Source organism: Trichechus manatus, unplaced genomic scaffold, assembly GCF_000243295.1.
Source record: "Trichechus manatus latirostris isolate Lorelei unplaced genomic scaffold, TriManLat1.0 scaffold00006, whole genome shotgun sequence".
Taxonomy (NCBI): Eukaryota; Metazoa; Chordata; class Mammalia; order Sirenia; family Trichechidae; genus Trichechus; species Trichechus manatus.
The window spans coordinates 9,824,208-9,851,291 of record NW_004443942.1 but is presented as its reverse complement, the minus strand read 5'-3'; the positions used below and the strand labels follow the sequence as shown (position 1 = coordinate 9,851,291).

General features: G+C 51.7%; 1 protein-coding gene across 1 annotated transcript in view; it reads right to left on the bottom strand.

Moving 5' to 3' along the window:
- The window catches only part of OTOG (otogelin), an 86,947-nt gene extending 59,906 nt beyond the window's left edge, over window positions 1-27,041 (bottom strand). Inside the window, exons 1-23 of the mRNA XM_012557269.1 lie at window positions 26,930-27,041; window positions 26,448-26,508; window positions 26,236-26,296; window positions 24,318-24,320; window positions 22,551-22,626; window positions 21,501-21,593; window positions 21,165-21,319; window positions 19,720-19,838; window positions 17,991-18,196; window positions 16,444-16,574; window positions 16,089-16,195; window positions 15,591-15,700; window positions 15,116-15,244; window positions 14,232-14,340; window positions 13,882-13,928; window positions 13,236-13,381; window positions 10,610-10,742; window positions 9,550-9,727; window positions 7,714-7,838; window positions 6,422-6,634; window positions 4,448-4,640; window positions 1,147-1,221; window positions 845-888 (exon numbers count right to left, since the gene is read on the bottom strand). Of these exons, the coding sequence (XP_012412723.1) occupies window positions 845-888; window positions 1,147-1,221; window positions 4,448-4,640; window positions 6,422-6,634; window positions 7,714-7,838; window positions 9,550-9,727; window positions 10,610-10,742; window positions 13,236-13,381; window positions 13,882-13,928; window positions 14,232-14,340; window positions 15,116-15,244; window positions 15,591-15,700; window positions 16,089-16,195; window positions 16,444-16,574; window positions 17,991-18,196; window positions 19,720-19,838; window positions 21,165-21,319; window positions 21,501-21,593; window positions 22,551-22,626; window positions 24,318-24,320; window positions 26,236-26,296; window positions 26,448-26,508; window positions 26,930-27,041 (2,626 nt within the window). The remainder of the gene's footprint in view (window positions 1-844; window positions 889-1,146; window positions 1,222-4,447; window positions 4,641-6,421; window positions 6,635-7,713; window positions 7,839-9,549; window positions 9,728-10,609; window positions 10,743-13,235; window positions 13,382-13,881; window positions 13,929-14,231; window positions 14,341-15,115; window positions 15,245-15,590; window positions 15,701-16,088; window positions 16,196-16,443; window positions 16,575-17,990; window positions 18,197-19,719; window positions 19,839-21,164; window positions 21,320-21,500; window positions 21,594-22,550; window positions 22,627-24,317; window positions 24,321-26,235; window positions 26,297-26,447; window positions 26,509-26,929) is intronic.
- Window positions 27,042-27,084: the final 43 nt, after the last annotated feature.

The window sequence follows — 27,084 nt, the reverse complement described above, 5'->3', positions numbered from 1 at the left end:
GGTTGGCATGGAGCAGAAAGAAGGGAATAGTCAGGAAGATGAAATGAAAATCCCAGAGAGGCAGAAATCTAAAGCCAAAAGTGACTAAAAGAATGAATGCTCTCAGGAGTGTATATGAATCATGGGGAGGGTGTAGGAATCTAGATTATACACAGAAGTGGAGAGGCTCAGAAAGGTGAAGTGAGTTACCCGGGGCTGCACAGCTAGGGTACCTGGCAGGATTTGAACCCAGGGCTGCCTGACTCTGAAGGCCCTGCTCTTAACCACCTGCCGTGTGATTATTCTCTAATCCCATCCTTGTCAATTCCTTTCCCTACAGTCCTCCTCCCCCTCCAGGAGGCTCTCCCTGCTCCAACCCCCACTGCTCTACCCTGCCTCCAAGTCCCTCACAGACTGACCTACTATGGTTCCACCCCCACCACACTCCTATTGCCTGGGTGTCTCAAAGGCCCAGGCTGTCCTCCCCATCTCTGTGACCCCCCTGTCCAGCGCTGGACTAGGCAGAGAGTCAGACTCAACAGATCCTTGACGGCCCAGACTAAAGAAATCTAGGACCCAAGGAAGGTCAAGGAACTGTCCAGACACCCTGGATACCCCAGGTGGCTGCCCCCAAGGGAGACAGAATCCCAGAAAGCAGGAGTGACAGCCACTGGAGTGGGGTGAGGTTGGGACAGGGTTTGAGGATGCCACCCTCCAAACTAAAGCCTTTCCCAAGAGAGCAAGGAATACAGAAGGCCTGGTATGGGGCAAGACATGGGGTGGGCTCTCCCTTCCTGATCTGTGCTCGAGCTCCCCACTATAACCTCACCACCCAGAAAAACCCCACTGTTCTTGTCACCCTTACCTGGGGCTCTGCTATCACAGCTCATTACTCCATCTTTGCAGTGGCTGCAGAGAGAGAGACACTGGGGTTAGTCCACCACCAGTCACCACAGAACCCAGACACAGAACCCCCAGTCACTGCAGGCCCTGGAGGCCCCGAGTCACTGCACTCGGGTCACTACAGGGTTCAGACAGATAGCCCCGCTCACTGTTCCTGGCTCCCTGAGCAGAGGGGAGAGTGGGTATCACTTCATGAGAAGTTCTGCTCAGCTGCATTCTCTTCAGTCAGCAACTTCCATTTAAAGAGAGGACAAGGGAGCTCACCAATGGCCCAGGGATGGGATGTCACTGTCTCCGGGGGGATAGTCCACTCCTTGAAAATGGCAGGAGCACTGGTTCCTATAAAAAAGGGAGCAGAGAAAGGTGAGCAAACTCAGGAGCTGGGGCAGGGACTGCCAAGGGGCATAAGGACACAAGAGAGAAGTAATGGCATCTACTGTGACATGTGACATATCTCCAGGGAGCAGGGAACCCAGCCTGGCACTAGAGACAGCAGTGAGGGCTAGGTCCCAGATTCAGGGGCTGTTATGGATTGAATTGTGTCCCCCACAAATATGTGGAGTCCTAACACCTATCACTGCGGATGTAACCCCATTTGGGAAAAGGGTTTTCTTTGTTATGTTAATGAAGCTATATCAGTGTAGCAAACTCATTTCTGTCCAGTGGATTCCAACTCATAGCGACCCTATAGGACAGAGTGGAACTGCCCCATAGGGTTTCCAAGGCTGTAATCTTTACAGACTCACAGTGAGGGTCGCTATAGGGTCGCTATAGTCAGAATCTACTCATTGGCAACAGATTTGTTTTTTTTTTAATCTTTACAGAAGCAGACTGCCACATCTTTTTCCCACGGGTGGCTGGTGGGTTTGAACGGCCGACTTTTAAGATAGCAGCCGAGTGCTTAACCACTGTGCCACCAGGGCTCCTATATCAGTGTAGCGTGTGTCTTAAACCTATCCTTTTTAGATATAAAAAGGGCAGCATAGACAGAAACAAGGAAGTACAAACAGAGGAAGACAGATGCCATGTGGAGATCGACAAGGAACCGAGGAACAGAAGCTGAGAGACTAAAATCTTCCCCCAGAGCCAACAGAGATAGAGCCTTCCCCTAGAGCCAGCGCCCTGAATTCAGACTTCTAGCCTCCTAAACTGTGAGAGCCACTGCATCACCAGGGCTCCCTGCTGTCAACCAAAAGGTTGGCGGTTCAAACCCACCAGCTGCCCTGAGGGAGAAAGATGTGGCAATCTGCTTCCGTAAAGATTAAAACACCAAAAAAAAAAAGTAGCCGTCAAGTTGATTTCGACTCCTAGTGGCCCTATAGGACTGAGTAGAACTGCCTCTTAGGGTTTCCAAGGCTGTAATCTTTACAGAAGCAGACTGCCACATCTTTCTCCCGTGGAACAGCTGGTGGGTTCAAACCGCCGACCTTTTGGTTAGCAGCTGAACACTTTAGTCACTGCACCATCAGGGCCCCTTTAGATTCAGCAGCAGGGCCAAAAATAGGGTAATTGATTGGAAGCCTATATACAGAGCAGGTCCCTCCCCTCCTCTAGGCAGACAGGGGACTCTGCTTCCAGGCCTGAAAGAGTCAAGCCTTTCTCCCACTTGCGGTATTTCTGTTACAGCAGCACTAGATAACCAAGACCCGGGCCATCTTACCAGCTGAGAACTGGGGCTGGGAAACCAATCAGCTATCCAGAGGAGACTGCTAAAGCCAGAGGCTTGGGGAGAAGCTCATTCAGGAAGTGGAGGAGGGAGGGGGCCCAGGAGAGAGACAGGGAGCATGGGAAGAAAAGGGTGAGGGCAGAGCCGGATGAGTCAGGAAAGGGATTGTTTCCAGGAGCAGAGGCGCTGGTGGCGTCAAATGCCCCAGGTTCTTGACCTCAGAGACACTTGCAGAGAGCAGAGCAGAAGGTGAAAGCAGTGGCTGGGACACACACGTTGATGGAGATATGGGGCAGGAGAGAGGAGAGAAACAGAGCAGTGTCAACCCCTAGGCTCAAGCCCACCTCCAGGTCTCTGCCTGTGCCTTCCCCGCTCCCCGCCTGAGATGTCCCTGTATCCTCTCCACCTTCAAGCCCACAAGGATAAAGCCAGCATCAATGGTCTCCATACACCCCCAAGGCCAACCTCATTTGCACCAATAAAGGGAGAGGCGGTAAAAATAGGACCCGAGTACTGAGTCCCTGCCTCGTCAGGGACCAGACGAATACTCAGCTGGTACTGGCTCCTACTGCAGGTGTTCTGGTCATTAGCACCCAGTGTCTGTTCTGACTGGTTAGTGCCTGAGACATACAGCTTGTTAAATATTTTGACACCATGGACACCAGGCCGGTCCCTGCACATGCATTATCTCACTTGTTCCTCACAGGAAGCCTATAAGCCTACAATCCTCTTACAGGGATTCTCATTCCATCTGCAGGTCATCTCAGGGCAGACTATTTCCTCCTCTCGCACCTCCCACAGCACCTGCTGATTAAAGGCATGTACAGGCCTGGCCACAGAGCACTTGAGGACTGGAAGGGACATCAGAACTCATCCAGCCCCGGTGCTTCTCAACTACCTTCTCCCCCTGCCCCAGACAGAACCCACTCCCATTGTAACAGAGGCTCCCTTTGCTCGCAATTCTCAAAGTCAGTGGGTGGGGTGGGACATACGAGCTCAAGGGAGGATTGTATGGCTTTAAAAGGGTTTTGAGCGGTTCCAATATACTCCCTGAGGGGCCTCCCACCTCCCCCATCAATTGAAAACCGCAAATCAAATACCCATTTTACAGATTCATAAACAGAGGCCTACAGGGGTCCAAGGGCCTTGCCAGTCAATCCTCTGGGTTCTTGTGGCATAACCACTGACCACTCTCCTCCTTGCACACTGTCCCCATGCCACACTGAGACCACCGAAGGCCCAGGGCCGCTCTCTCTGCACGGAACACTCTTCCCTCAATTCCTTCAGGTCTCGGCTCAAACGTCACCTCAACAGAAAGTCTTCCTTCCATGCTTGCCTCATCTAAAATAATAACAGCCCCTCCCTGTCCCCTAGGACCCCCTGTTCTCACTCTGTTTTATTTTGCTTTATAGCTTTTGTTACCGCTTGGCTTATTAAGTGTATGCTTATTTGTTTATTATCTATCTGCCACACTAGAATGTGAACTCCATGAGGGCAGGAACTCTGTTTTGTTCATTGCTGAATTCCAGAGCCTAGAAATGTCTGGCACATAATAGGAGGTCAATGAATATTTGTGGAAGGGGAGGGCGGAGAAGGGAGAGAAGGGGAGGAGAGAGGAGAGAGACCCCTTGGCTCAGTGGAGTTGTTTTGTCTTGTAGGAGAGCTGGGCTGGAGTGGCCTGGAGAGCCAGAGCTGAGGAGAGAGACCTGGGAGGGAGGTTCAGAGGAGGGAGCCCACCTACCCACCTACCCACCCACCCATTTTACCCATCAAGGTCTGGCCTGTAACAATGAAACAAAGTAGGGACAGAAGAGGGCCAGCCAGGCTCCCCAGTCTTGGCTGCCCTGGAGATCCCTGGCCTCATCTCCACCTTGCACAGAGGTCAGCTGGCCCACTCACCTGGGGACACAGAGGTCAGCCTGGGTGTCCAGATAGGTGTCTGGTGGGCAGGCACAGCCCTCCACACACTCGTCCCCGCTGAGGTGGCCACCACCATCAACACCACAGGCCTCAGGGCCAACCAGGTCCTGGCAGGTTTGTCCACATACGGCCACACAGGGGCTGTACTCCTTGGTAGCCTCACAGGACAGTGCTGCAGCGGGAACGGGAACTGTGCTTTGTCTCCCTTGTCCCCACAACTGTATGGGGTGGAGTCGTCATCCTGATGAGGAGAACTGAGACCTGGAGAAGTTAAGCACTTGCCCAAGGTCACACATCAGATTAAGGTCATTGTTGGGATCTGAAACCAGGCCTGACTCCAGAGTCCCACTGCCTCTCACCGTACCGGGAGTGGCAAAGCAGCAGAGTGGTTCCCTTACCGAGTTCACCTTGGACGTCACCGTCAGTGTTGTCTTTTCCCTGCAGGACATCCCTCTTAGATAGTGATATTGGGGGGGGGTAGAAGTCACCACCCCCAATGGCCCTGCACCAACCCTGGTCACGCGCACACACGCAAGCACGTGAAGCTCAGTCATGCCCCCTGCAGCAGCCTCTCGGAGCCCTTTGTCCCAAGACTCAGGGCTGCCCTCTCCTTGTCTGGCTACTTTCCTACTCCCCCAGGGGTCTCCCACGCTCCGCCAGAGGCAGTAGATCCACAGAGACTGTCAAGCTCAGCTGTTCTCAGCCCCAGCTGCAGATCAGAGCCACCTAGGAGCTTTTTGAAAAATGATGATGCCTGAATATGACCAGTTTGGTTGACTCTTCACTGCTAGAACTATACTGTCCAATATGGCAGCCCTGAGCCACGTGTGGCTATTGAGCACTTGAAATGTAGCTAGTCCGAATTGAGATGTGCTGTAAGTATAACACACACACACGATTCCAAAGACTTAATTAAAAAAAAAAAAGAAGAACATAAAAATTTCATTAATAATGTTATATTGAATAGCTAGATAGCAAGATAGGTAGGTAGGCAGGTGGATAGTTAGACAGACAAACAGACAGGTAGCATTTTGGATATGTTGGGTTAAATAAAACATGTTATTAATCTATTTTTAAATGCTGATGTCTGGACCCCACTGCCAAATATGTTGTTTTAATTTTTCACTGATACTGATAGCCCAGATACCGGCTTCTTTTTTTTTTAAGTTTCCTTAGTGACTCTAATGTCCAGCCAGAGTTAAGAATCACTGATCCAATCCAATCACCTCTGAGGAAACTTTGGCTCAGAGAGTGGCAGGTCCTTGCCCACAGACACACAGCAAGTCGCCTGCAGAGCAGAAACAGAACCAGACCTCCTGATTCCCATTTCAGTGCCTTTATCATTTATTCAAAAAACATTTGCTAAAAGCTATTGAAGCCGGGTCTGTGCTAGGCTGGGAGCACAGAGATGAAGAAATGATTAGGCCACAGGAGAGGGGCAGTGTGGCCCGAGGTAGGAGTGGGGATGGATAGGGGCTATCTCATGCCCATCAAACCATGTGTGGACTCAAACCTTAGGGTCACAGGGATCCGTGATCTTTGGAAAGCTCACTCTGGCTGCAGTGAGAACAAGTTGTGGGAGACCTGTTAGGTGGCTCAGATGAGATACAGGCGGGAGATGGCAGTGAGGTGGTGAGAAGAAGGTGAAGTTGGTATTGACAGGATTTGGAAGTGGATTGGATGTGGGGGTAAAAAATAAGTTCAGGGGGAACCTCCTGGGTAACAGGCCAGGTGATCAAGGGGCTGAGGGCCGCTGGCAAAGATGGACAGCACAGGAGAAGCAGGTTATGAAGAAGGGCCGAGGTGGGGTTAGGCTGGAGGAGTCTGTGGACATCCTGGTGGAGAGTTTAGGGGGGCAGGTGGACACTCAATCTGGAGGTCAGGCATGAGTGGTGACACAACCTGCAGCCCCCAGGCTGCCCTCACAGGGGTGCACAAGTGTGGGGCACTCACCACAGGTTGGCAGGTGGGTGCGGAAGTCGACAGGGAGCCCGTGGTGCTGGCACAGACGAGCATAGTGGGCTAGGGCAGCGCACAGGCAGGGCTGCCCGCAGCGGCAGGCGTCCTGGCGGCACTGCTCGAAGTAGGGCACGGGGCTCAGGTACGTGGAGCAGGGTGCAAACAGCTCCCCGGTGAGCACACTGCAGGACTGCACTGCATAGGAGGCTGGGGGCAGGAAGAACGGGGTGAGGGGTGGGTGCCTGGTGCCCCTGGACCCAGCTTCTCCTTCTCTCTTGACAGCTCAGGGGATTGTGCATAAGGGAGTGTGTGTGTGTGTGTGTGTGCCAGTGTGTGTACAGCAGGGATGTGGGCAGGTACCTGAGCGTGTGGCTGGTTGGGAATGTGCATCATTGTGGGTGTGTTTTAGTAAGTCCAGGTATGACTATGTGGCTGTCTGTGAGTATAGTGTAGATGACTGTGAAGGAGTGTGTATGTGAGTGTGTGTGCATCCATATGCACACATGCACAGATATGCACTCATGCGATGCATTCCACACTGTGCCAGGCACAAATCTATCTTCTGAAGAGAGATAAGGCAGTGAACAAAACAGACAAAAATCTCTGCCCTCATGGAGCTTACATTCTGGTGGGAGGAGACAGTCATTAAACAAAGTACATTATATAGTAAATTAGAAGGTGAAGAACCTAAGGAGAGAGGGAAAGCTAAGAAGGAGGAGAGGTGGTATGAGGTGGGGTGAGGTGGTTGCCATTTTAAACAGGTGGTCAGCAGAGCCTCAGTGAGGTGATATTTCAGCAAAAACTTGGAAGAGGTGAGGGAGAGCGTACATCTGAAGGAAGAGCATTTCAGGCAGAGGGAACGGCAAATGCAAAGGCCTGTGGACGACAGCAGGCCTGGCTGTGTAGAAAGAACAGCCAGGAGGCCAGCGTAGCTGGAGCGGAGTGGAGGTAGGAGGAGTAGGAGGTAAGGTCAGGGAGGTGAAGGGAGTGGGCAGAGAGTGCCAGGCCCTATGGGCCACTGTGAGGACTTTGGCTTTTGCCCTGAGATGCAGGAGTGTGTGTAAATGTGTGTGTGCATGGCAGTGGTAGGACGTGAAGCTTCCTGTTTGCCTAGCCCTCCTCTCCTCTCCAGTCCCCTACCTGAAGCCCCTCCTCTTCCTATCATCTGGACCAGTTTGGCCAGGAATCCCATTCCCCACCAGGCCACAATGCTCTTCATGGCCTGCAGTCTCCACCTCATTCTCCCTCAAACCAGCCCCACCCCATCCCACTTCTGGGTGCCTCACCGGCTTGCAGGTGCACATCGCATGGGTCCAGTGGAGAGCCAGGGGCCAGTGGGGAGCAGGCAGACAGTGTTTTCCAAGAATTGCCAAAGAGTTGTGGGGTGCTCTCAGGCACACCCACCGGGGACCTGCAGCCACAGCACAGTCACATTCACACATTTGCCCGTGTGGACCCACGTGAAGATACAGACACATCCAGGTAAGCACTCGCTTGTATACCTACACATAGATGAAGCATGCACACTCACACCCAGAGGCACATGTATAGCCACCCAAAGTGTAACACATATAGGCATATCACTTGCATACACCCTTACTACACACACACACACACACACACACACACACACACAAGCACAAATATATGCCAAACATGCAAATAGCCAAGTGGATCTATATAGCCATATTCAAACACATATAATTATGGACGTGTGCACACACACACACAGACACATATCACATTTAATAAGCTTTCAAAGGGCTCAAAATGGGCTTAGGATCACACACTGTCCCATCTTTCACCACCTACCCCCAGCTCTTCACGTCAGAAAAGGAGAAATAGGGATACTACGAAGAGTACTAAATTTCACTCAGTTAAGATTTCCTCCTTCCTCCCTTCTTATAGGCAGCTCCTGAAAACTCCTTTACTCCTTTCTCTCTAGGCAGGAAATGTTCACATGAAAGGCAGGAAAAAGAGAAAAAGAGAGGCATCACCTGTCTCCAAGAATCACCAAATATAGGTGTAGGTGGTAGAATGGAGAGCGATCCTAGTCTCCTACTCCATAGACCTTATATACTCGACACCCACCACGCCCACATTACTGATCCAGGGTAGTAAGAGCACTCATGTCACATAGAGTGACATCCTCACCCAGAGTTCACATTTAGACGAGTGGCAAGCAGCCCAGGGACTAACCTAGGGTTTGCCTGCACCATTCTGGTCAGCTGCCCTAACATCAGCCCCATCAGGCAAAAGAGGGTGGAATGGTACATTTTTAAAGGTACATGCATTGAAAAGCTCTCAGTTTTTTCTTCTTTTTTTCACAGCAAATTTGAATTTTTTATTTCTAGCTAAACAAAGCCTCCCATGTTTCCTTCTGCATTGCCCAATGAATGTAATTTAAAGGACTGGCCAGAACCTCCAGCCTTTAAGATCAGTCCCTTGTTCTCCTTTCTGGAAGGTTTGATTCCTGCCCCCAATTTCCTAAATTGTGTCCATTCTCAAACGGGGGTGGGGTGGGTGGGAGCCTTCCCCTGAATGTTGGGAGGCTCACAGGATACGAACTCAAAAACCTTCAGGCACCAAGCAGGAAAGGTATACGGGTTAGACCTGCTAGGTGTGATAGAAAGTGGGAATGTTGGCGTCTTTGACTCACTGTGGCTTACACTCACGTAAAAGTGTTCACAATCAATAAAAGCAAAACAAACAAAAAACCATGAGCCAAATCCAACCCAGTTTGAGGTCATCCAATTTTAAGGCCTCACTATAAAACAGTATTTCTCAAAGTATGTTCCTTAGATTGCATATACCCGAATCCCACTGGCGTTTATTTAAAATAAGACTCCTAGGTCCCATCCTAAGTTAGATTATCAAGGGTGGGATCCAGGAATCAGCATTTAACAAGCTTCTGAGGTGATTCTTCTGCACAGACAAGACTGTGGACTACTGCTTTAAAGAAACAAGCTTAAATTGAAGTGTAAAGGAATAAATCACTAACGGCGCAAGTCAGAGACAGTAACAGCTCAAAAGTGCCACATTTTTTGGCAGTACTTCCCGATGCTCGGCCCTACAAGCCCGCCCACCCTGTCAACTTCCGGTTCCGCGGCAGGAGTACGTACAGGAAGTCATCCTGCGTGTTGCCGTTGAAGGTGCCGCAGAGGCCCACGGTGTCCTCCGCCCATCGCTGATCGACCTGTAGGTAGAGCCGCAGTCCTTCGCGGTCGTAGAGCACCTGCACGCCCACGTTGGTCGTCACCCGCAGGAACACGGAGGACAGCCTCCGGATCTCAAAGGCATCTGAGCACACAACCGGTAATGGGATGGAAAGAGGATGGCCAATACCTACCCCACCCACGCCACCACTGCCATGCCCTACTCCAACTCCCATATCCAGTGCAATCCTCGCACTCGATGAAGCCCTGCCATGAGGCTGGTTTGGGGAGCCTTGAGGAAATCTTGTTCAATGATGAAGTTAGGGTCCAGAGATAACCTAGAGTAGCAGCCCCAGCTGAGAAATTTCTTTTAGCATCAAGTGCCAATTAGAGCTTTGCTCTCCCTACGGAACTGGAATGTGCCTTCCTTGAACACAATGAGAATTCCATAACTATTCTTTTCTCAGTGGCCACCAGGAAGATAACAATACAAATGTTAAGATTCAGTGGTCACAAATTTAAATTGTAGAATTGTAGCTGTTTTTACAGCCTTATGCCTTGCATTTCTGTGGCCTTTTTATATGCCATGCATCCCCATTCCTCTAGATCTTGAACCCACACCCCCTCTTTAAAATTATTCTCTTGTGCTGGGTTTTTATTTCTTAATAGTTTTGCCATTTGTGTTAGATGTGCTTCCTTTGATCCGCCACAGATCCTTTCTGGAATCAGGCAGGATGATAAGGAGTTAATAAATACTGAGAGTAAGGATGGGCAGTAGCCTCATTCATATGGTAATGTTAGGAGAAGGCATAATACTGCTATGATGCTCACTGTCATGTTGGGGTGGGGACAAGGCCACATTTTAGGAGTTCACATTCCTGGAGCCAAGGTGCCCTCTGGCCTGATCCACCCTGTACTACAATGCAAGCTCTTGCCCATATGGCCATGCCTTTGGCCAGAGGGACCTGGGAGAAGAACCCTGGGCAGCCAGCTCCCAGCCAACTCTCTTGTCCACCCTAATCCATACCGTCCATGTAGGGTGGGGTGACCTTGTACTGGTCAAACAGAAGGACATCCCCCGCCTGGGTCAAGGTCACCTGCCTCCGAGGGTCCTGGTGCAGAATCACTGACACTGACTGGACACAGGCCCCGTCCTGGTTCTGGAAAGAGGGGAAGGTCAACAGGGCAGAGTTCGTCTGTCTGACATGCTGACCCCAAAAGAGCCCCCCGTGGGCCGGGACTCCATCCCATTTTGAGGCCAGGGGTAGGCTTCTCAGAGTGACAGAGCCCAAAGGACACCAGGGGTCATTAAACCCAATGCCCTCATTTCGGAAATGAGGAGTGGGGCTCAGATTGGAGAAGTTTAGTGACAGAGCTGGGATAATACTAATGACAGTCATCTCTCAGGTTGTCTAAAGACACAGAGCAGAAACGGACCCCAGATGGCCAGGGTCTAGCCTTGGAAACACTGACCTCCCCCATCCCAAACCCAGTACTTCAGCTTCATCCTTTTACAGGTATTTATATAGCTCTTTCCATGTGTCACATCAAGAAGAGTATTAAGCTCCACTGATATGCAGAAAATGAGCAAATATTCTTTGGGCCTCAAGTTATCCATCTCTGAAATGGGTAGTATAGATTAAGTCCATTCCTACTTCCTTTCACAGGAAGATTCACATAATCATTCATTCAAAACATTTCCTGAGCACCTCTTATGTGTAGGGCACACTGTGCCAGGCTTTATGAATACAATGATAAACAAGACAAATACAGTGCCTGCCCTCATGGAAATTACATATTCCTGTGAGACAGGTATTAAACAAATAGTTACAAAGTTGGTTATTACAATTACGATCAGTGCTGCAGACAAGTGTAGTCTGCTAGGAAAGTATACAAGGAAGGAACCAGGTTTAGTTTTCAGAGGTAGGAAAGACCATCCTAGGGAATAATGATAATTGAAAAATATATAATCAAAACAATAATGAAAGCCTTGATAATAATAACAGCTAACATTAATATAGAGTTACTATGTTCAGGTGCTATTCTGTTCTCTTTATATATATTTAGTAATTTAATCCTCAAGCAATTCTACTAGGTAAGTACTACTAACTGCCCCATTTTGCAGATCAGAAAACAGGCACAGAAAGGAAGTGACATTTGAACTGAGATCTGAAGATGCATAGAAGCTAGCTGGGCAAGCGGAGAAGCGGAGGAGGGGACACAGGCAGGAGGAGCAACCTGTGTAAAAGCCCTGACACAGGAAGATATTTAATGTATTCAAGGACATAAAAGAAGGCCAGAGGGACCAGAGCCCACCGGGCAAAGGCAGGGACCATCTTAGACAGAGCATTGAAATATTTTTGGACTTTATCCTGAGTCTAACAGAGAGCCAGAGAAAGCATAACAGGAGGGTGATACAGTCAAATACAGTGAAAATGAGGAAAGGATCAGGGCTTGAAACTTCTCAGAAAGACATCATGCAACAAGCCACAACCTTCCTTCCAAGTTCCTGCCCAGAGAGAGAGAAAATCCCTGAAACAGCCCAAGATTGAAGTCTCAGCTACATCTCTTACTCTTTCTGCTTCTCACCCACCCACCACTCTCCCACACACACAGACACATGGACACACTTTACCAGCCACATCAGTTGCAACGTCCTGCTGTGTCTGCTTTAATGCATTCTAGAACATTCCAACTTCACTGCTTTTCTGTACCATCTAATCTTTCCAGAATGCCCTTTTCTCTTCATCCATCCATATGTATTTTTTTCCCCCTTTTTATTTATCTTTTTGGGCCTAGATCAAATGCCACCTTTGCCATAAAGCTTTCCCTGATCCTTTCTTCTGGCTTGTAAGGGCTGGCGCAACGCCACCAGGTAGGCAGGATTGGGGGATGGCTTCCCTGGTTAAGGGGTGCAAGCCCCTACTCTATTGGACAGGGAGGAGCTTGGGTACAGCTCAGCCACAGTCAGTGGCAGAAGCAAGGCAGTCACCGCTGAGAGACAACCCAATCCCCCAACCCATGTCTACTCCACACCCACAGGTGGGCCATCTTCCCAGTTATGTTCACAGGTGCCTGACACAGCCCAGGGTCACCTCCTCCAGGAAGCCTTTTGTGTTACATACACACCACATACACATCCTGAGTAAAACAACAATAAAAAGTTCCTCCATGGAGAGCCACCCTGCATCCTCCATGCTGTCACCTCCTATAACACTGTGGGTTCACTTGTCGACCTCACCCACCAAACTGTAAGGCTCAGGAGGACAGAGCCATGTCTAATTCACCCCAGTCACCAATACCCAGCACAGTGTTGGGCACAAATAGGTGTTCAGTGTTTGCTGAATGAATGAACTGAATGCATGCATGCATGCAGAGATGTTGAAGGTACATTCTAGTGAAGCAGAGAAGAAAGTTGAATAAGACCCATTTTAGAGATTTAAAAAAAAACAAAACTGAGGCCCAGGAAAGGGAAGTGACTCACAGCCAGCAGAGGTGCTAGGGCCAGAAGCCAGTCTCCTGCCCCCCTGGCTCTGCCCAGAAAGAAGAGGTAGCAGGGTGCCCCCAAATTCCCCAGCCTTTCTAGAAGATGTAGGGCAGGGGGTAGCTGGGTGGATTAGGTCTGAGAGTCCCCCACCTGTCCCAGCCCTTACCAGGCCACACGGGGCATTCTGCAGTGTCACCGTGAAGGTGCCGGAGGAACGGCTCTTGGCCAGGATGTATTGACACGTGGCAGGGAATGTGTACCGGCGGCCATCAAAGGTCGTGAAATGGATGTCGCCGGTCACGGAGCACTCAGCTGAGGGGCAGAGAAAGGCCGCTGACCCATGGGAACTTCCTTGCAGGCTCCAGCCATGAGGAGGAGATAGCACCCTGTCCTCAGGAGCCAGGGCAGCGAAAGGAGATTCAGCCCTCCCTTTGAGAGCCCTGGTCAGTGGGGCGACACGCCCAGACCCTGGAGGCCAGTCTGAAAGGAGACACAGCCCTGCCCCGGGGATCTCCATCTGAGGGGAGACCAGGCTCTGAGCTCAAGGATCAGTCTCAATCCCCAAAGTGAGGAAGGTCCTCAGATATACAGGACCCCATGTAATCCCCCCACCCCCACCCCCGACAAGTGCTGGTGCAGTCCCTTAGATGACCAAGCAAAGTGGCTCTGAGGAAACAAAAGGAGGCAGGCCTAGCCAAGGGAACTGAGTGCCCACTCCCCTCCCAAGCAGGCCTGATCCCCAGAGCTCCCCTGCCCAAAAACCTGTGAGACCAGAGGAAGGAGGTATAGTCCAAGGTGGGGGCCAGATATACCTGGGCAGACAGCTGTGCTGCACACCCATTTGCCTGCAGTGCACGTGCTGAAACACAAGAGGCCAAGGAGGCAGTAGGTCACCGTGCCCAGGCCTGGGCCCAGACCGCCTCACCCTGACATGCACCACAGTCGGGCTGGCCAGGTCTGCTATATGCTTTGCTTGGGAGATAGCAGCCCATGGAGCCCCTGCCTTCAGCTCTCAGTCTCCTTATCTCTAAAGTGGGTGGTGAAGATTCCCCCTACACACAACTCAGACATGCTGAGTCAGCACCCCTGGGTCATCAGGGCTCCCAGACCCCAGATGGGCAACCCTGACAGGAAGCCCCACAGCCACACCCCTGGTACGGACCAGGCATTGCAGTCTTCCTTAACCACAGAGCCAGTTGGGTACAGAGTCCCATGGAACTCACAGGGACACTCTGCTGGTGCCACACAGACCCCATCCTCGAAGATCAGCCCTAGGGTGACAGCAAAGTTCCATTCAACTCCCTCTGCCCCTGCTCACAACCCTTCCATGGGTCCCCATGGCCCGTGACATAGATCCCCTCATCCAATCCCAAATACTCTCCTGTATAAATCCTTGGCTCCAGGCAGACCTGTCTACTCATTGCCCTGTGAACACCCCCTAAGCAAATAATCCCAACTCTAGACCTTTGCTCAGAGAACTCCCCCTGACCTGCACATTGAATAGCCTCTCCTCCCCACCTCTCAGAAGGCTGTCACTACATCTGGATCCACTCCAGGATGCCTTCCCTGACAACCTTTCCCCCACTGAACTCCTGTATCTTGTCTGAATCCCTAGCCTGGAGTCCTGTGTGTGTCTTATCACTGCAACCAGACTCTGATCCCGAAAGTCAGTAACTGTATCATTATTTTATCCCCGCCTCCTGCCCACCAAGGCTCCTAATCAGGTGAGCTGCACACCATAGGTGCACTGCAGGTGTGTATTCTGTGTGAAAAACAGAGTAAGTAAATGTACACGGATGAATGTTTAAACAAATGCAAGTGTGTATAAACGAATGACTTATCCTTATCTAGACACCTCATAAAGCTCAGTCTCAATCAAACGAAATGCCCTGATGAATCAATCTCTCAAGTGGCTGCAATTCTACCCCTACTGTCACCTCTCATTTACTAGTTGTTTGCTCCTTCATTCATTGCACAAACAGGCTTCCTCTGAGCCCCTGCCAGTCCAGAGCAATGCCGTCAGGCACCCTCCTGCTCCTACTATACCATCGGGGCAGTAGCAGCCATCCACACAGGCGATCTCGCTGTCCACACAGGATGCCCGAGGTTGGCAGGAGGCGGGGCAGCAGGCGATGCACTCGTTGTAGGTGAAGGCTTCCTCCTTGCAGTGCACAGCTTGGGAGGGAGGGGGTGGCATGGCCTGTCAGCCCCACACTGGCCCCAGCTCTGCCAGGACCTGTCTCCTACCCCAGGCCCTAGGGTGGGGATGGGATGGGAGAGCTTTGATTTTCCTGATCCTCTAGTCCCAGTGAAATTGGTGAGAGGCAGGCAGGCTCTGAGAACCACTCTCATCTAACTCTGTGGCCCTAGGCCAGTCCTTCTCCCTCTGAGCCTCAGTTTTTTCCATCCGTCATGTGGGGATGGGACCTCAGGGTTAAAGCTCTGACAAATGTGGTTCTGTGCAGGACAGGACACTGAGCTTGTCCAAGTCTCTCACTACCCACCACCAGGCTGCACCTACCGCATTGTGAGAGTTGGGTCCTCCAGCCCAGCAGGGGGCGCCCTGCCTGGGCACATGCCCTAGCATACTCAGCCAGTGCCCTGCACCAGGTGGCTTCATCACCGACCGATCTGTGCAGGGAGATCAAGGGTCACACTGGAACAAGACCCAACCTCCCACCAGCCCCCCAGAGCCCCTTAGAAATTTCCAGGGCTTCAAGGCACCCCCGCCCCCCAGACAGCTGGGAGAGGGAGCTGAGAAAGCATCTAGGTGTACAGAACCCTCAACTGGAGGCAGGATACCTGGTTCTAATCCCAGCTAAGGGGTCAGGCCTCAGCTCAGCCTCTGTTGACGGGGAAACTCTGTCCCATCCATGTAGATAAAAATTTCAGGCCTTGGGAAGTGTGTCAGTGTCTGGGGTTATGAGGCTTAGTGGCCCACATCCTGAGCGTTCACCCCAATAGTGGGAGGGGTCTTCCCATATCCCAATACCTCCCCTGCTCCTGGCTGCCCACTCACTGGCAGAGATCGCTGGTACAGCTGGCCGTAAAGGGAAGAGGGCTGACATAGGCATGGCAGGCATCAAAAGGGGGCCGCAGCAGCACCTCACACCGCTCATACACACCCTGGGCAAGGGCCAGAAGCTGAAGCTGGGGACTGGCAGGGCCATGGATAGTCCCTCAATTTCACCAGTCCCAGGCAGAACCCCCACTTAGGCCAGAAGAGAAGGGTGGGGAGGAGAAGGAAGGGGCCATGGGCACCCAACAACCCTGGGTCCCTGCAGTCAGTGACTTTCCAGGAGTTGGACAGGAAACCGAAGCCAAGCACTAGGGTGGGGGAAGGGGATGGGGTGGACTCTCCTCAGCGCCCAGACCTGCATGACTCCTGGGCTCTGCTGCAGGCATGGTGGGCGGGGAAGGGAGGAGGTTGTGGGCCCTGGAGGCTGGTTGGGGGCCTGCTCCTGCCAGCTGTGCACAAACTCTGCCACATCATCTGTCAGCTTCCCTGCAGAGGAGAACTGGTGTAATCATGGTGGGGGGGGGGGTGGCGGGGACAGAAGGGCAAAGGACTCCAGGGAGGGCGGGTGGAGCTGAAGAGATGCCAAGAGGTGGGCAAGGAGTTGAAGAATCCAGTTTCCTGTACTCCCATTCTAATCTGCATTTCTCAACTGAGCCGTTCTAAAAAAACTGTTTGGATATAATACTCAAGAAGGCTCAAGAAACTGTAGTGGCTCCCTACTGCTCCAAACTCCAACTCTGGGGAGGCAGCCCCACGTAATCCAAAGAGAACTGGTATGTGAGCCTGAAAAAGTTCCCACACCTCTCTGAGCCTCAGTTTCCCCACCTGTGAAATGGGGGAAATAATCCCTCCATGAGGTTATTGCAAGGACTACAGATGACTCCTATCTTTAAGGCATGTAGTATGTTGTGGGTGCTCAAAAAGTGTTGCCTTCCCTTTTTCTGGCCAGAGTCACCATGATGTAGCCCTGAAACCTTTCCTTTCACTTCTTACCACCCCCTGGTAGCTATCTTCAGCTCCCGCTGGACCCTTTCTCTTCCTGGCTCTTCACTGGTCCTCTGCCCCCAACACACACATACACACACACCTTGCAGGGCCAATCCCACGTAGCAAAGTGCCCAGCAAAAGCGGGTGCTCTATGAATGTTGGAAGGACGAATAAACAAGTGAGTAGCTAATTGTTTTGAGGACAGAAGGTCAAAGAAGTCAGTGAATAAATCATTTAAAACTCCTCAAAGGAGCTTTGGTCCTGAAGCCTTGTGGGACCTGCTCAGCCTCAGCTAACCTGATTGCCTCCTGTGTGCTGAATACCTTTCCTATGTGGTCTCACTCAGTCCACACAACACCAGGGAGGTAGGAGCTTTTATTATGTACACCTTACAGAGGAGGAAACTAAGGTTTAGAGAGGTTGGTGACCTCCCCAAGGTCATGCAGGGGTAAAATGGAGCTTTGTCCTTTATAGAGCGCTTTCATATTCACAGGTGGCACAGTGGTTAAAGCGATTGACTGCTAACCAAAAGGTTGGCGGTTTGAAACCACCAGCGGCTCCAAGGGAGAAAGATGTGTCTCCTTCCATAGAGATTTACAGCCTTGGAAACCCTGTGGGGTCGCTATGACTCGGAATCGACTCAATGGCAGCGGGTGTTCACATCCACTGGCTCATCAGATCCTCACACAGCCCCAGCAGGTAGAAACTCTTATCACTATTTTACAGATGAGGAAACTGAGGTCCAGAGTGGTTAAGAACATGACTGACGCCACACAGCTGGTAGGAAGGGGCCTCTGGCCTCCTACTGGGTCCTTAGTACCATGATCCCAGGGCCCTGTCCCAAGTCCCAGACCAGCCTGACCTGTTCCCCACCCCCACCAAAACCTGTTGGGAGTTGACTGCCCTATGCCTCACCATAGCTGGTCACCAGGTCATCCTGGGGGTCAGCATTGTTGTTCCCACACAGCCCATGGGTCCAGCCCGGGAACTCCGGGCTCATCTTGATGTAGACAGCTGAGGTGCCATCCCAGGCCAGGGTGAAAGCCTCCTGATGCCGAACGATGACGTAGCTGGCAAGCCGCTCCAGACGCATGCTCCCCATCACATGTGGCAGCTGGACCCTGCACAGCATAACCCAGAGTTCCAAGATGTCCACACCACCCCTGCTAACCCAGTCCCTTCACCAAAGGACCCACTGTCCAATACCTGGGGACCTATCACCTACGCAGAGCCTGCTCATCTACACGGCCACTGGTACCACATGGTCTGAGGGCCCACATTCCTCCCCCTGGCGTCTTGGGTGCTTCGAAGTTTACCAACAGAGAGGGACTCTTGCCTTCTGAGGTTTTTTAAAATTGTAATTCCCCTGGAGGGAGAAGTCTTAGAGTGACTGAATTTGTCAGCTCCTTTCTCCCAGACAGAAGGGATGGTATAAGCAGACATCTATTTTATTTTTTCGGTAGGGAAAAAATGGAGTGGAAAGAAAAAAAGCCAAGACAGGAAAAAAGAAAAAATCTGGGCGAGAAAAAAAAGATGCAGAGCTACAGGACTCATGACTATCTTCTCAGTTTTACCAGGAGAGGGACCCCTGGCCTTTCTGGAATTTGGCAACTTTCAACTTAGCTGAAAATCAGGAAAATAAAAGACATTTCTAACCAGCCAAAACTGGTATCAGAAAGATCCATATAAAAACCAAAACCCAGTTGCTCTCAAGTCAAGTCTGGTTCATGGCAACCCCACGTATGTCAGAATAGAACTGTGGTCCATTGAGTTTTTAATGGCTGATTTTTGGAAGTAGATTGCCAACCTTTCTTCCAAGGTGCCTCTGGGTAGGTTCGAACCTCCAACTTTTCGGTTAGCAGCCAAGTGCATTAATCGTTTGCACTACCTATACCAACCCTGTATTCACAGGAGAAACCCTTGGGCCTTCAATTTTACACTCAGCCCCAAAAAGCTTGGTTATACAGCTTCCAGATCTAAAGCAGGAAATGAGAAAGGGAGAAGGACCCTCTGAAAGCAGCATGAAGTGATGGCGGACAGCAAGGGAAAGCGAGGACAGTGGAAAAGAGATGCAAGAAATATTTCAGAAAGGACTACAGTCTGGGGCCATTTAGTGTGGGACACAGTGCTCATTCCTTAAGTGGTCCCCCAGGAACCCCTAGTGATGTCCCAGAAAGATAACTGATATTGAAAATGACCTCAAGTCATCAGAAAATGGTGAAAGGGGGCTCAGTATCTGCTCTGACAAAGCAGGAACTGTGTATGATCCATTTGGGAAGATTTCCATTAAATCATGAAAAACAATTAGGCATCCTTATAGCGATAACTGACTCAACAGCAACTAACAACAACAACAGCGTGCTGAACTCGCAGCTGTCTGGAAAACTCAGTTATTTGCCTGAAAACCCGCTGTCTGGAGACCCACAGGGTCTGTCAGTTCCAGAAAACCATGAGGGACTTCCCCTTCCACAAACCCTAGAAACCCAGCTGACCATTCTAGCATGCTCCTCCCTAGTGGTGAGAACTCTGCTATTTTCCCCCAGAAAACATTTTCCTTTAGGCTTGAGAAGGGCAGATGCTCACTCATCCCCCTCCACCAGTGCCAGGGAGTAGGACAACTCAGGGTCGACGGTGTTAGAGTTACCTCATGCCTCTGTGGGTGACCTCCTTGGCCAGACGGATCTCTTGCTCACCCGCAAAGAAGAGGCTGACAGACCTTGAGCAGGTGTAGGGGGAGGAGCCACACTGAGGGTCATTGTGCACCTGAGTTGGGGGTTCAGAGGCCAGTTTGCAGGGCTGCTTCCACAGGTCTGCCCCTGAGCTTCAGTTCTGGGCCCAGTGGGGCTTCGCTGAGCTTCCACTAGTGCTGATCGCCCACCCCCTGCACGCCCAGCAGCTTTCGTTTGTGATCTCTCTCAGTCCCCACAACATCACGGTGAGGTAGGAGCTATGATTATCTGCATTTTAGACAGGAGGCAACTGATGCACAGAAGGGTTAAGTGACTTGCCTCAGGTCACACATATAGCTAGGAAATGGCAGAGCCAGGATTCAAACCCAGGTCTGGATGGCTAAAATACTAGGACCCTTTTCTCCCCATTTCTGGACTTTTTGTTCACCCATTCCAGGTTGATCCCCTAGTTTGAAGGCTGACATATACATTAACGCCATCTCACACTCACATAGAACATACACACACCACATATACACTCACAGGGCACTCTCGGTGCACACATTATAAACACACACTGCACTCTTATCACATCCCTGGCAGGCACAGAGTCTAGCCCACCCCCGCAGAACACTGCACACAGACGTTTGTAAGAGAAATGCAATGACAGAGTAATGACATGGAATTCTGGTTACAGAGAGGAGTCCATCAGCCAGTTTGGGAGGGCAGGAGATCCAGAAGTCTTCTTAGAAGAGGGGTCCCTAGACTGAGTCTTCTAGCACCCCCACCGTGCTCTCTTATCTCAGGCTGTTACCTCCCACTGTTCCCTTTGCCTAGAATGTTCTCCTGTTCCCCACTCCCACTCCCGTCACCCTTCAGTTCGCTAAGTCCAACTCATCCTTCAAGTCCCAACTGAAATGTCACTTCCTCCAGGAAGCCTTCCCTGATCGCCATCCCTCCCAAAGAGCAAGGTTAGGTTTCCGTCACACACTCTTTTAGCATTTGGGATTTCTCCTCTATAGCACTCAGTTGCACTTGAAACAATTCATTTGGTTTGATGTGTGTTTTCCCCATTAGACTATGAGCTTTGTGAAGACAGAGACTACATCTGTGCTGTTGTCCACCAAGCCTCGTGCTAGGGAGACTACAGCATACGCTTAATATCTATTGATGTATGAGTGACCAGATGAATGAATGGCCAGGGGCAACCAGGAGTGAGTGAGTGAGAAAATCAGTGCCCCAAGCTGAGGACCAAGCCCTGGAGCTGTAGGGGCCTAGTCCCTGCCAGGTACAGACCCCCCAGGTGGGTGCTGGGGTAAGAAGGATACCAGCCTTGATTATGACAAGCAGAACCTAGGCTGGCCCAGCATCCTGGGCTGAGTGGAGTTTTCTGGGCCAGGTGGGGCTGGGGAGGCCTCACCTGGACTGAGAAGCTCTGCCCCTCGGGTTCATGGCGCCCCACCAGTGTGTAGCTGCCCTTCCCAGAGAGGTAGTAGTACAGGCCATCGAACGTCTCCACGTGGTGCTGCCCCCATGCCCGGCAGATGCTGTCCCGCTCAGGGCCGGCATTGTACACTGAGCCAGGGAAAAGAGCTTCCTTGTGTAGCCGCAGTGGCCACCTAGCCAGAGGCTGTTGGGTCCCAGCCTTGGCAGGGCCACCCACCTCCCACTCAGTCCAAGACTCCTAGGCCTCAGGCCCACCAGCCTTCCCGGCACTCACACCCCCTCCCAGAGGTGGAGTAGAACCTAAACCCACCCATCTGGCAGCGAGGTCCAGTGGCATTGAAGCGTCTGCAGTCACAGAAGGCCGGATGCACACACTCGCCCCCGTTGAAGCAGGAGAACAAGTCTGCAAGGGAGACATGGGAGGCACCTCCCATCCAGCCGAGGTTGGCAGAACCCAGTAATGCACCACCGCCCTCAGGGAGGGGCACCAGGCCCCAGCCCTCCCATCACAGGCAGCCTTCAGCAGTTAGCCTTAATGGGGGCACCAACAGGCATGCCTCAGACCACAGCCCTGACCCCTCCCTGGCAGGAGGGCAAGTCTCAAAGTGCCTGCTTTCAGCATGTACCAAGTAGCCCTCAGGTCAGCCTGTTGGGGGCACTGTCTCACCCAGGACTTCAGCTCCCTAGGCTGAGTTTCTGGCCCGCAGGCAAGGCAGGCAGCACCGAGGATACGGAGGATGTGGGCTGAGCAGGGGGCTGTGGGCAGGACTTCACGTACACTGCTCTTCCTCACTGCTCCACAGATAGGCTCAAGGGAAGGGGCCAAGGTGTAAACCAGGGGATGAGGGAGAGGCCTCACATTTGGAAGATGGTAGAGACAAAGGCCACAGAGGAAGAGAAGACAAAGCTGAGCAGGGTGTGGTGAGGGAAGAGGCCACAAAGAGGGGAGAGGCCACAGCATAAGGCAGGGTGAGAGAAGGGGCTGTGGACACGGGACAGGGTGAGGGGAGGGGCCGTGGACATGGGACAGGGTGAAGGGCAATGCCATATGAAGCAGAAAGAGGCCACAGACACAGGGTGAAGCAGAGAGGAAAAAAAAAAAAAACCCACAAACCAAGGAAGCACAATCTCACTGGAGTCAGATGGAGTGAGGGGAAAGCCACAAGGTAGTGGTCATGAGAAGAGAGGATACCAGAGAGGAAGCTCCCTGCAGCCTGGAAGGAGAAAGCAGAGTGGAGCCAGGGCTGGGGAAGGTGGACAGAGACCTCAAGCAGGGAGAAGTCACAGGAAGCCCCAGGGGCTGCCCCTCCGGAGGAAAGCCCTCCCGTTCACAGCTCAGGGGCCACAGAGGCATACTTACAAGCAGGTGCACACTTGGCCCGATGGAGCCGCCTCTCCCAGGAAGACATGGCCAAGGAGTCCACGGCTTCCATTCCCTTATAAAGGCAGGAAGGGGAAAAGAAGGTGATCAAGGGCTGACCTCAGGGATGGATCATGGACCGCCTTCCTGGAGGTCATAGCCCTTCCCTTCCATCACCTGGAGGAAGGGAGGCCCCTTCCTCTCTGTGCCCCAGCAGCTCCATCTGCTTAGGCCCACCTCTGAGAGGTATCGAAGGAAGACTTTTCAGAGGAGCTGAGACCTGGTTTTTACCCTGCAAAGTGGCATCTCTGTGGCAGACCTGTGAGGCCTGCAGCCTGAATAAGGTCCCTCCCTTCCACGCTCCAATATCCCCCAGCCTCCCCTCCCTCCCTCCCTCCTTCTGCAGTAAACCTTTGTGTCCTCCACAGGCCAACACAAAACCTGCTTGTCTGGAGAACAAACTTGGCTCCTCTCACCCCAGAAACCACATGAGGCAGAGCTAAGAAACAAAGGCAGCCCCTTACCCCAGGGCAGGGGAACATCTCACCTCCCCCCACCTCCACCTTCCATCTGGGCTCTTCCAACAACAGCGAAAACAGTGCCTCATAGATCACCTCTCTTTACTCAGAACTCAGCTCCAGTCAGGACTCTTCCTGACACCACAAATCTGATGTGTAGACAGGTAAAATGTGACAGCTGGTGGATTCGAACTACCAACCTTTTAGTTAGCAGCCAAATGCTTAACCACTGCACCCCTAGGGCTCCATAAAACGTGGCTGAGAAACCCTATTTCCGGACCAGAAATCCCAACATGTGGGATTTACCATCTGAAATCAGGACTGCCCTGAACATGATGTATGGACAGTCACTATACAGCTAACTGACTTAAACATCCAAACTCCTGAAGTTCCAGTCCAAGTGTCTAATGTCACATGGGATTGAGTGTGGCATGAAGGGCCTCTCCCCTCTCTGAGCCCGAGTCTCCTCATCTGTACAACTTCCCAGAACTATGTGCCAAGAACTGTGCTAGGTGTTGGAGATAACTGCAGTGAGCAAGACCAAGTCCCTGCCCTCATGGGGCTTATGTTCTTGTTTGAAAGGTCAGTAAGTCATAACCACACTGTGAGTATTCGTTTCACCTGTCTTCCTCCCTCATGTCTGCATCCCCAGGCTGAGTCCCCAGCCTCAGGCAAAGGACTTGGCACATAGCAAGTATTCTGAACCCTTGGTCCCTGGGGCCCAACTCCAGCTCTTTGCTCCTCCTTGGTGAATGAAGTCTCTCCACTTCATCTCCTGACACTCATACCCTCCCTCTTCACTGTTTTTCTGACCTCCTGGGAGGACACTGGCCCATCTTTTGCCAGGTTTCAATGTTCTCACCCAACTCTGGCCCTTGTTTCCTGGGGTCCCCCATCTCTTCTTACCCTGCAGACCCAGGCCCAGCCCCAGGAGTCAGGCTTCCCACCCTGGTAGTAATCTATCTTATGGGGCCCTCAGAGAATCCAGGTCATAAGGCAGACAGAGTCAGGGAAAACAATCACCACCATCATCTCATACCTCTGGAGAGCCCCTACCTAAACCTGGCCTTTGCTCCTCTCCACTCCTTACTCCTGCTCACATGTGGCCTCTGTAAGATTGGTGTTATGAGGGCAAGACAGCCCATGCTGTGAAAAGTCAAAGCCACTTTCTGGAGGATTCTTTAAATCCTGTCCAAACGATTAGTCTGCAGCATAGATCAGAGGTTCTTAATCCTTTTATGCCATGGACTTCCTTGACAATCTGGTGAAGCCTATGGACCCCTTCTCAGAATAATGTTTTAAAATGCATAAAATTCACATGATCACAAAGGAAACCATCTATATTGTGATACAGTTAGGAAAATATTTTATAAAAATGTATGATTTAGTGACATTTGTGTTTCTTTATTAACACATTAAATAACAAGATCTAGAAACAGGTCTTATCACTACCAAGATTTTGAAGTAGTGATGAGCATAAATGATATTTTGAGATATCAGTAATAGCTGTAAGGTGATATGACAGTATCTGTGATTTCTACTAGTGACGGTCACAGATACTTAATATTCTTGCAGGCTTTAGCCTATAGTAATTACTGAAAGGGAAACTAAATCTCAGTTAGACTGAGGTTTGTGTAAATAATAATGCTTTTTTTTTCCCATCCAAGTTCATGGATCCCCTGGTCCATACCATCAATGCTCTGGAGAATGACTGAGCTCTAGGGGGATGAGGTGATGTTGAAATGAAGATTGGTCGGCTGCTGGTCTAGGACCCCACCCCCCACTTGCCCTACCAATAAGGACATTCCAGACAGGAGCACTCAAAGCCCTGGTTCACAGATGAGCTAACTGCCTTAGCCTCCCTACTTCCCCGAAACAAGTCTCCTTGAGGAGGGCCATTCTAACCTCTTATTCGCTCTGAGGAGTAATGTGAAAAACCTGCCAGGGTCGCTTGGTCCAGATGCTTGCTCCCTTTACCAAGAAAAATGGGGGATGCCTACCCTGAAATCTAACACAGAAGGAAGCCCACTGGGGAACAAGTTGTGTTAGATATGGATTGTTGCACCACTGAAGTGCTGGGATTCCTGGGGTCCTGTGGGGCATTCATGGTGCAAAGGAATGAGGACTGACTCCACCAGCTGATTGTGGAGCTCCGGTAAATCATCCACCTACCTCAGTTTCCCTATCTATAAAAAGAATGACTACATTAATTTTCAAATTGTATCTAACTGTGATTCTAAAACTCGGCCTGGAAAAGCAGGCACACGTGAAATAAAAGACCCAGATAATTCATGTTACAGAATAGGTGTGCACCCCACCTACCCATCTTCATATCTATTTCCAAAGGGCAGGTACTTAGGACTCTTTATTTTCCATCATAAATGATCCCCCAAGCTGCCAGCACAAGGGGCTATCTAGAGCTGATCCCTGGGTCCAGGGCACAAGCAGGGGCTGAAGCTGCTCTGGGGAACTAGCCATGCAAGTGGGCTGAATTTGTAACAAGTCTGTAGCTGTGGAAAGGAGGCAACAAAGGCAGGCCAGGATTAGAAGCGTAACCTGAGTCACCTGACCCAGAGACCAAAGAAGTTTGGTGAAGGGCGAAAACAAAACGGCTACCTCTCCTGCAGACACAGAGGATCCATCCCAGGAGGGTGGGCAATGAAGAATGGTCAAGACTCAAGACAGTAGATCAGGGCTCTGCTTCTCAACCTACCTTCCAGGCAACCCCCACCAGCCGGCCCAGTTTCTCTCTCAGACTCTCAAGGCAGCATTCCTGGAGCCCTGCTCAGGGTATGCAGCGGGGCCTCGGATGGGGATAGGGCTGTCCCAGGTCAGGCAGGGAAAAGAGAACTCCTCGCTCCTAATCCCTCACTTTCCTACTTTCACTCGGGGGAGGGGAGACTCAGCTGTCCCTGATAGGGTCTTGGTGTGTTCCCCCCAACACACACACCCAAATGAGCAAGTGATAGGGCCCCAAGAGACCAGGAGAGTGGGCAGAGTGTCTTGACCTTGCGCACTTCAAACACCTACCAGGAACCTGTTTGTTCCCTCCTACACAACTCCAGAGACAGCTCTCTTGCAGCCTAGAGAGCTTCCTGGCAGCCTCAGACCCAGGCAGAAACCAGAACCCTGTCCAGTGAAGCCCCTCTTCCCCGCAAGTCTCCTACCTGGCCTCCCATCGCTGTTGAAGCATCCCCTCTGGGAAGGGTTGCCTTCTGGTGGCTGAGACTAGATGAGAAACAAGGCTGGCATAGGTGAGGAGGCTAGGATAGGTTGTGCCTCCCCCAGGTCCAGTCCCCCCCGCCCAGGCTCATTCTACCCACCCCAGGAATAAAGGTGGGGGGGGCAGCCACAACCACAAACCTGCCCACCTACTCACCTGGGTTCCTGGGCTGGCTCTGGCTGCAGCTCTGCAACACCCTGCAGCGTGGGTGCTGCAACTGGAGAAGGGGATTACTCTCCACTCAAATTATGCCTCCCTTGGTTGGAACCTCTCAGCACCCCCCTCCCCATACACCTGCTAGGAACCCTTTCCCACATCACCTAGCATCCCCTCATTCTCTTTCCCTACAGCCCTATCAAATCCCCTCTCTCCTTCCCTGGCACCCTTCTCCAACTAGGGTCTCCCTCTTTCCTCCCACTCCCTGGGTCCAGGTCTCTCCAGTTCCCCACCTTGGGTCTCTTCCACCTCGCCTATCTCAGGATCCTTTTCCCTCGCAGTGCCAGCCTCTCTCGCTTTCCAAGTTCCCACCCCTCTACCCTCCCTCAGACCCTGTCTCTCTTCCCTCTCTCCAACCCGCTCAGGTCCCTTCCCCTGAACGTTCCCCACCTAGAGCTTCCCCGAGTCCACACCCCTCTCACCGAGGCGCTGCACCTGCAGGGATGCCCCTGCCGACTCACCCCGAGGCAGCCAGAAGCAAGGCAGGAGCAGGCAGAGCGCGGGCGCCGAGGCGCACGGGGCTGGGGCCCCCATAGGGGCGCACGGGGGCTGGGAGCCTGAGCGCGAGCCGGGGTCC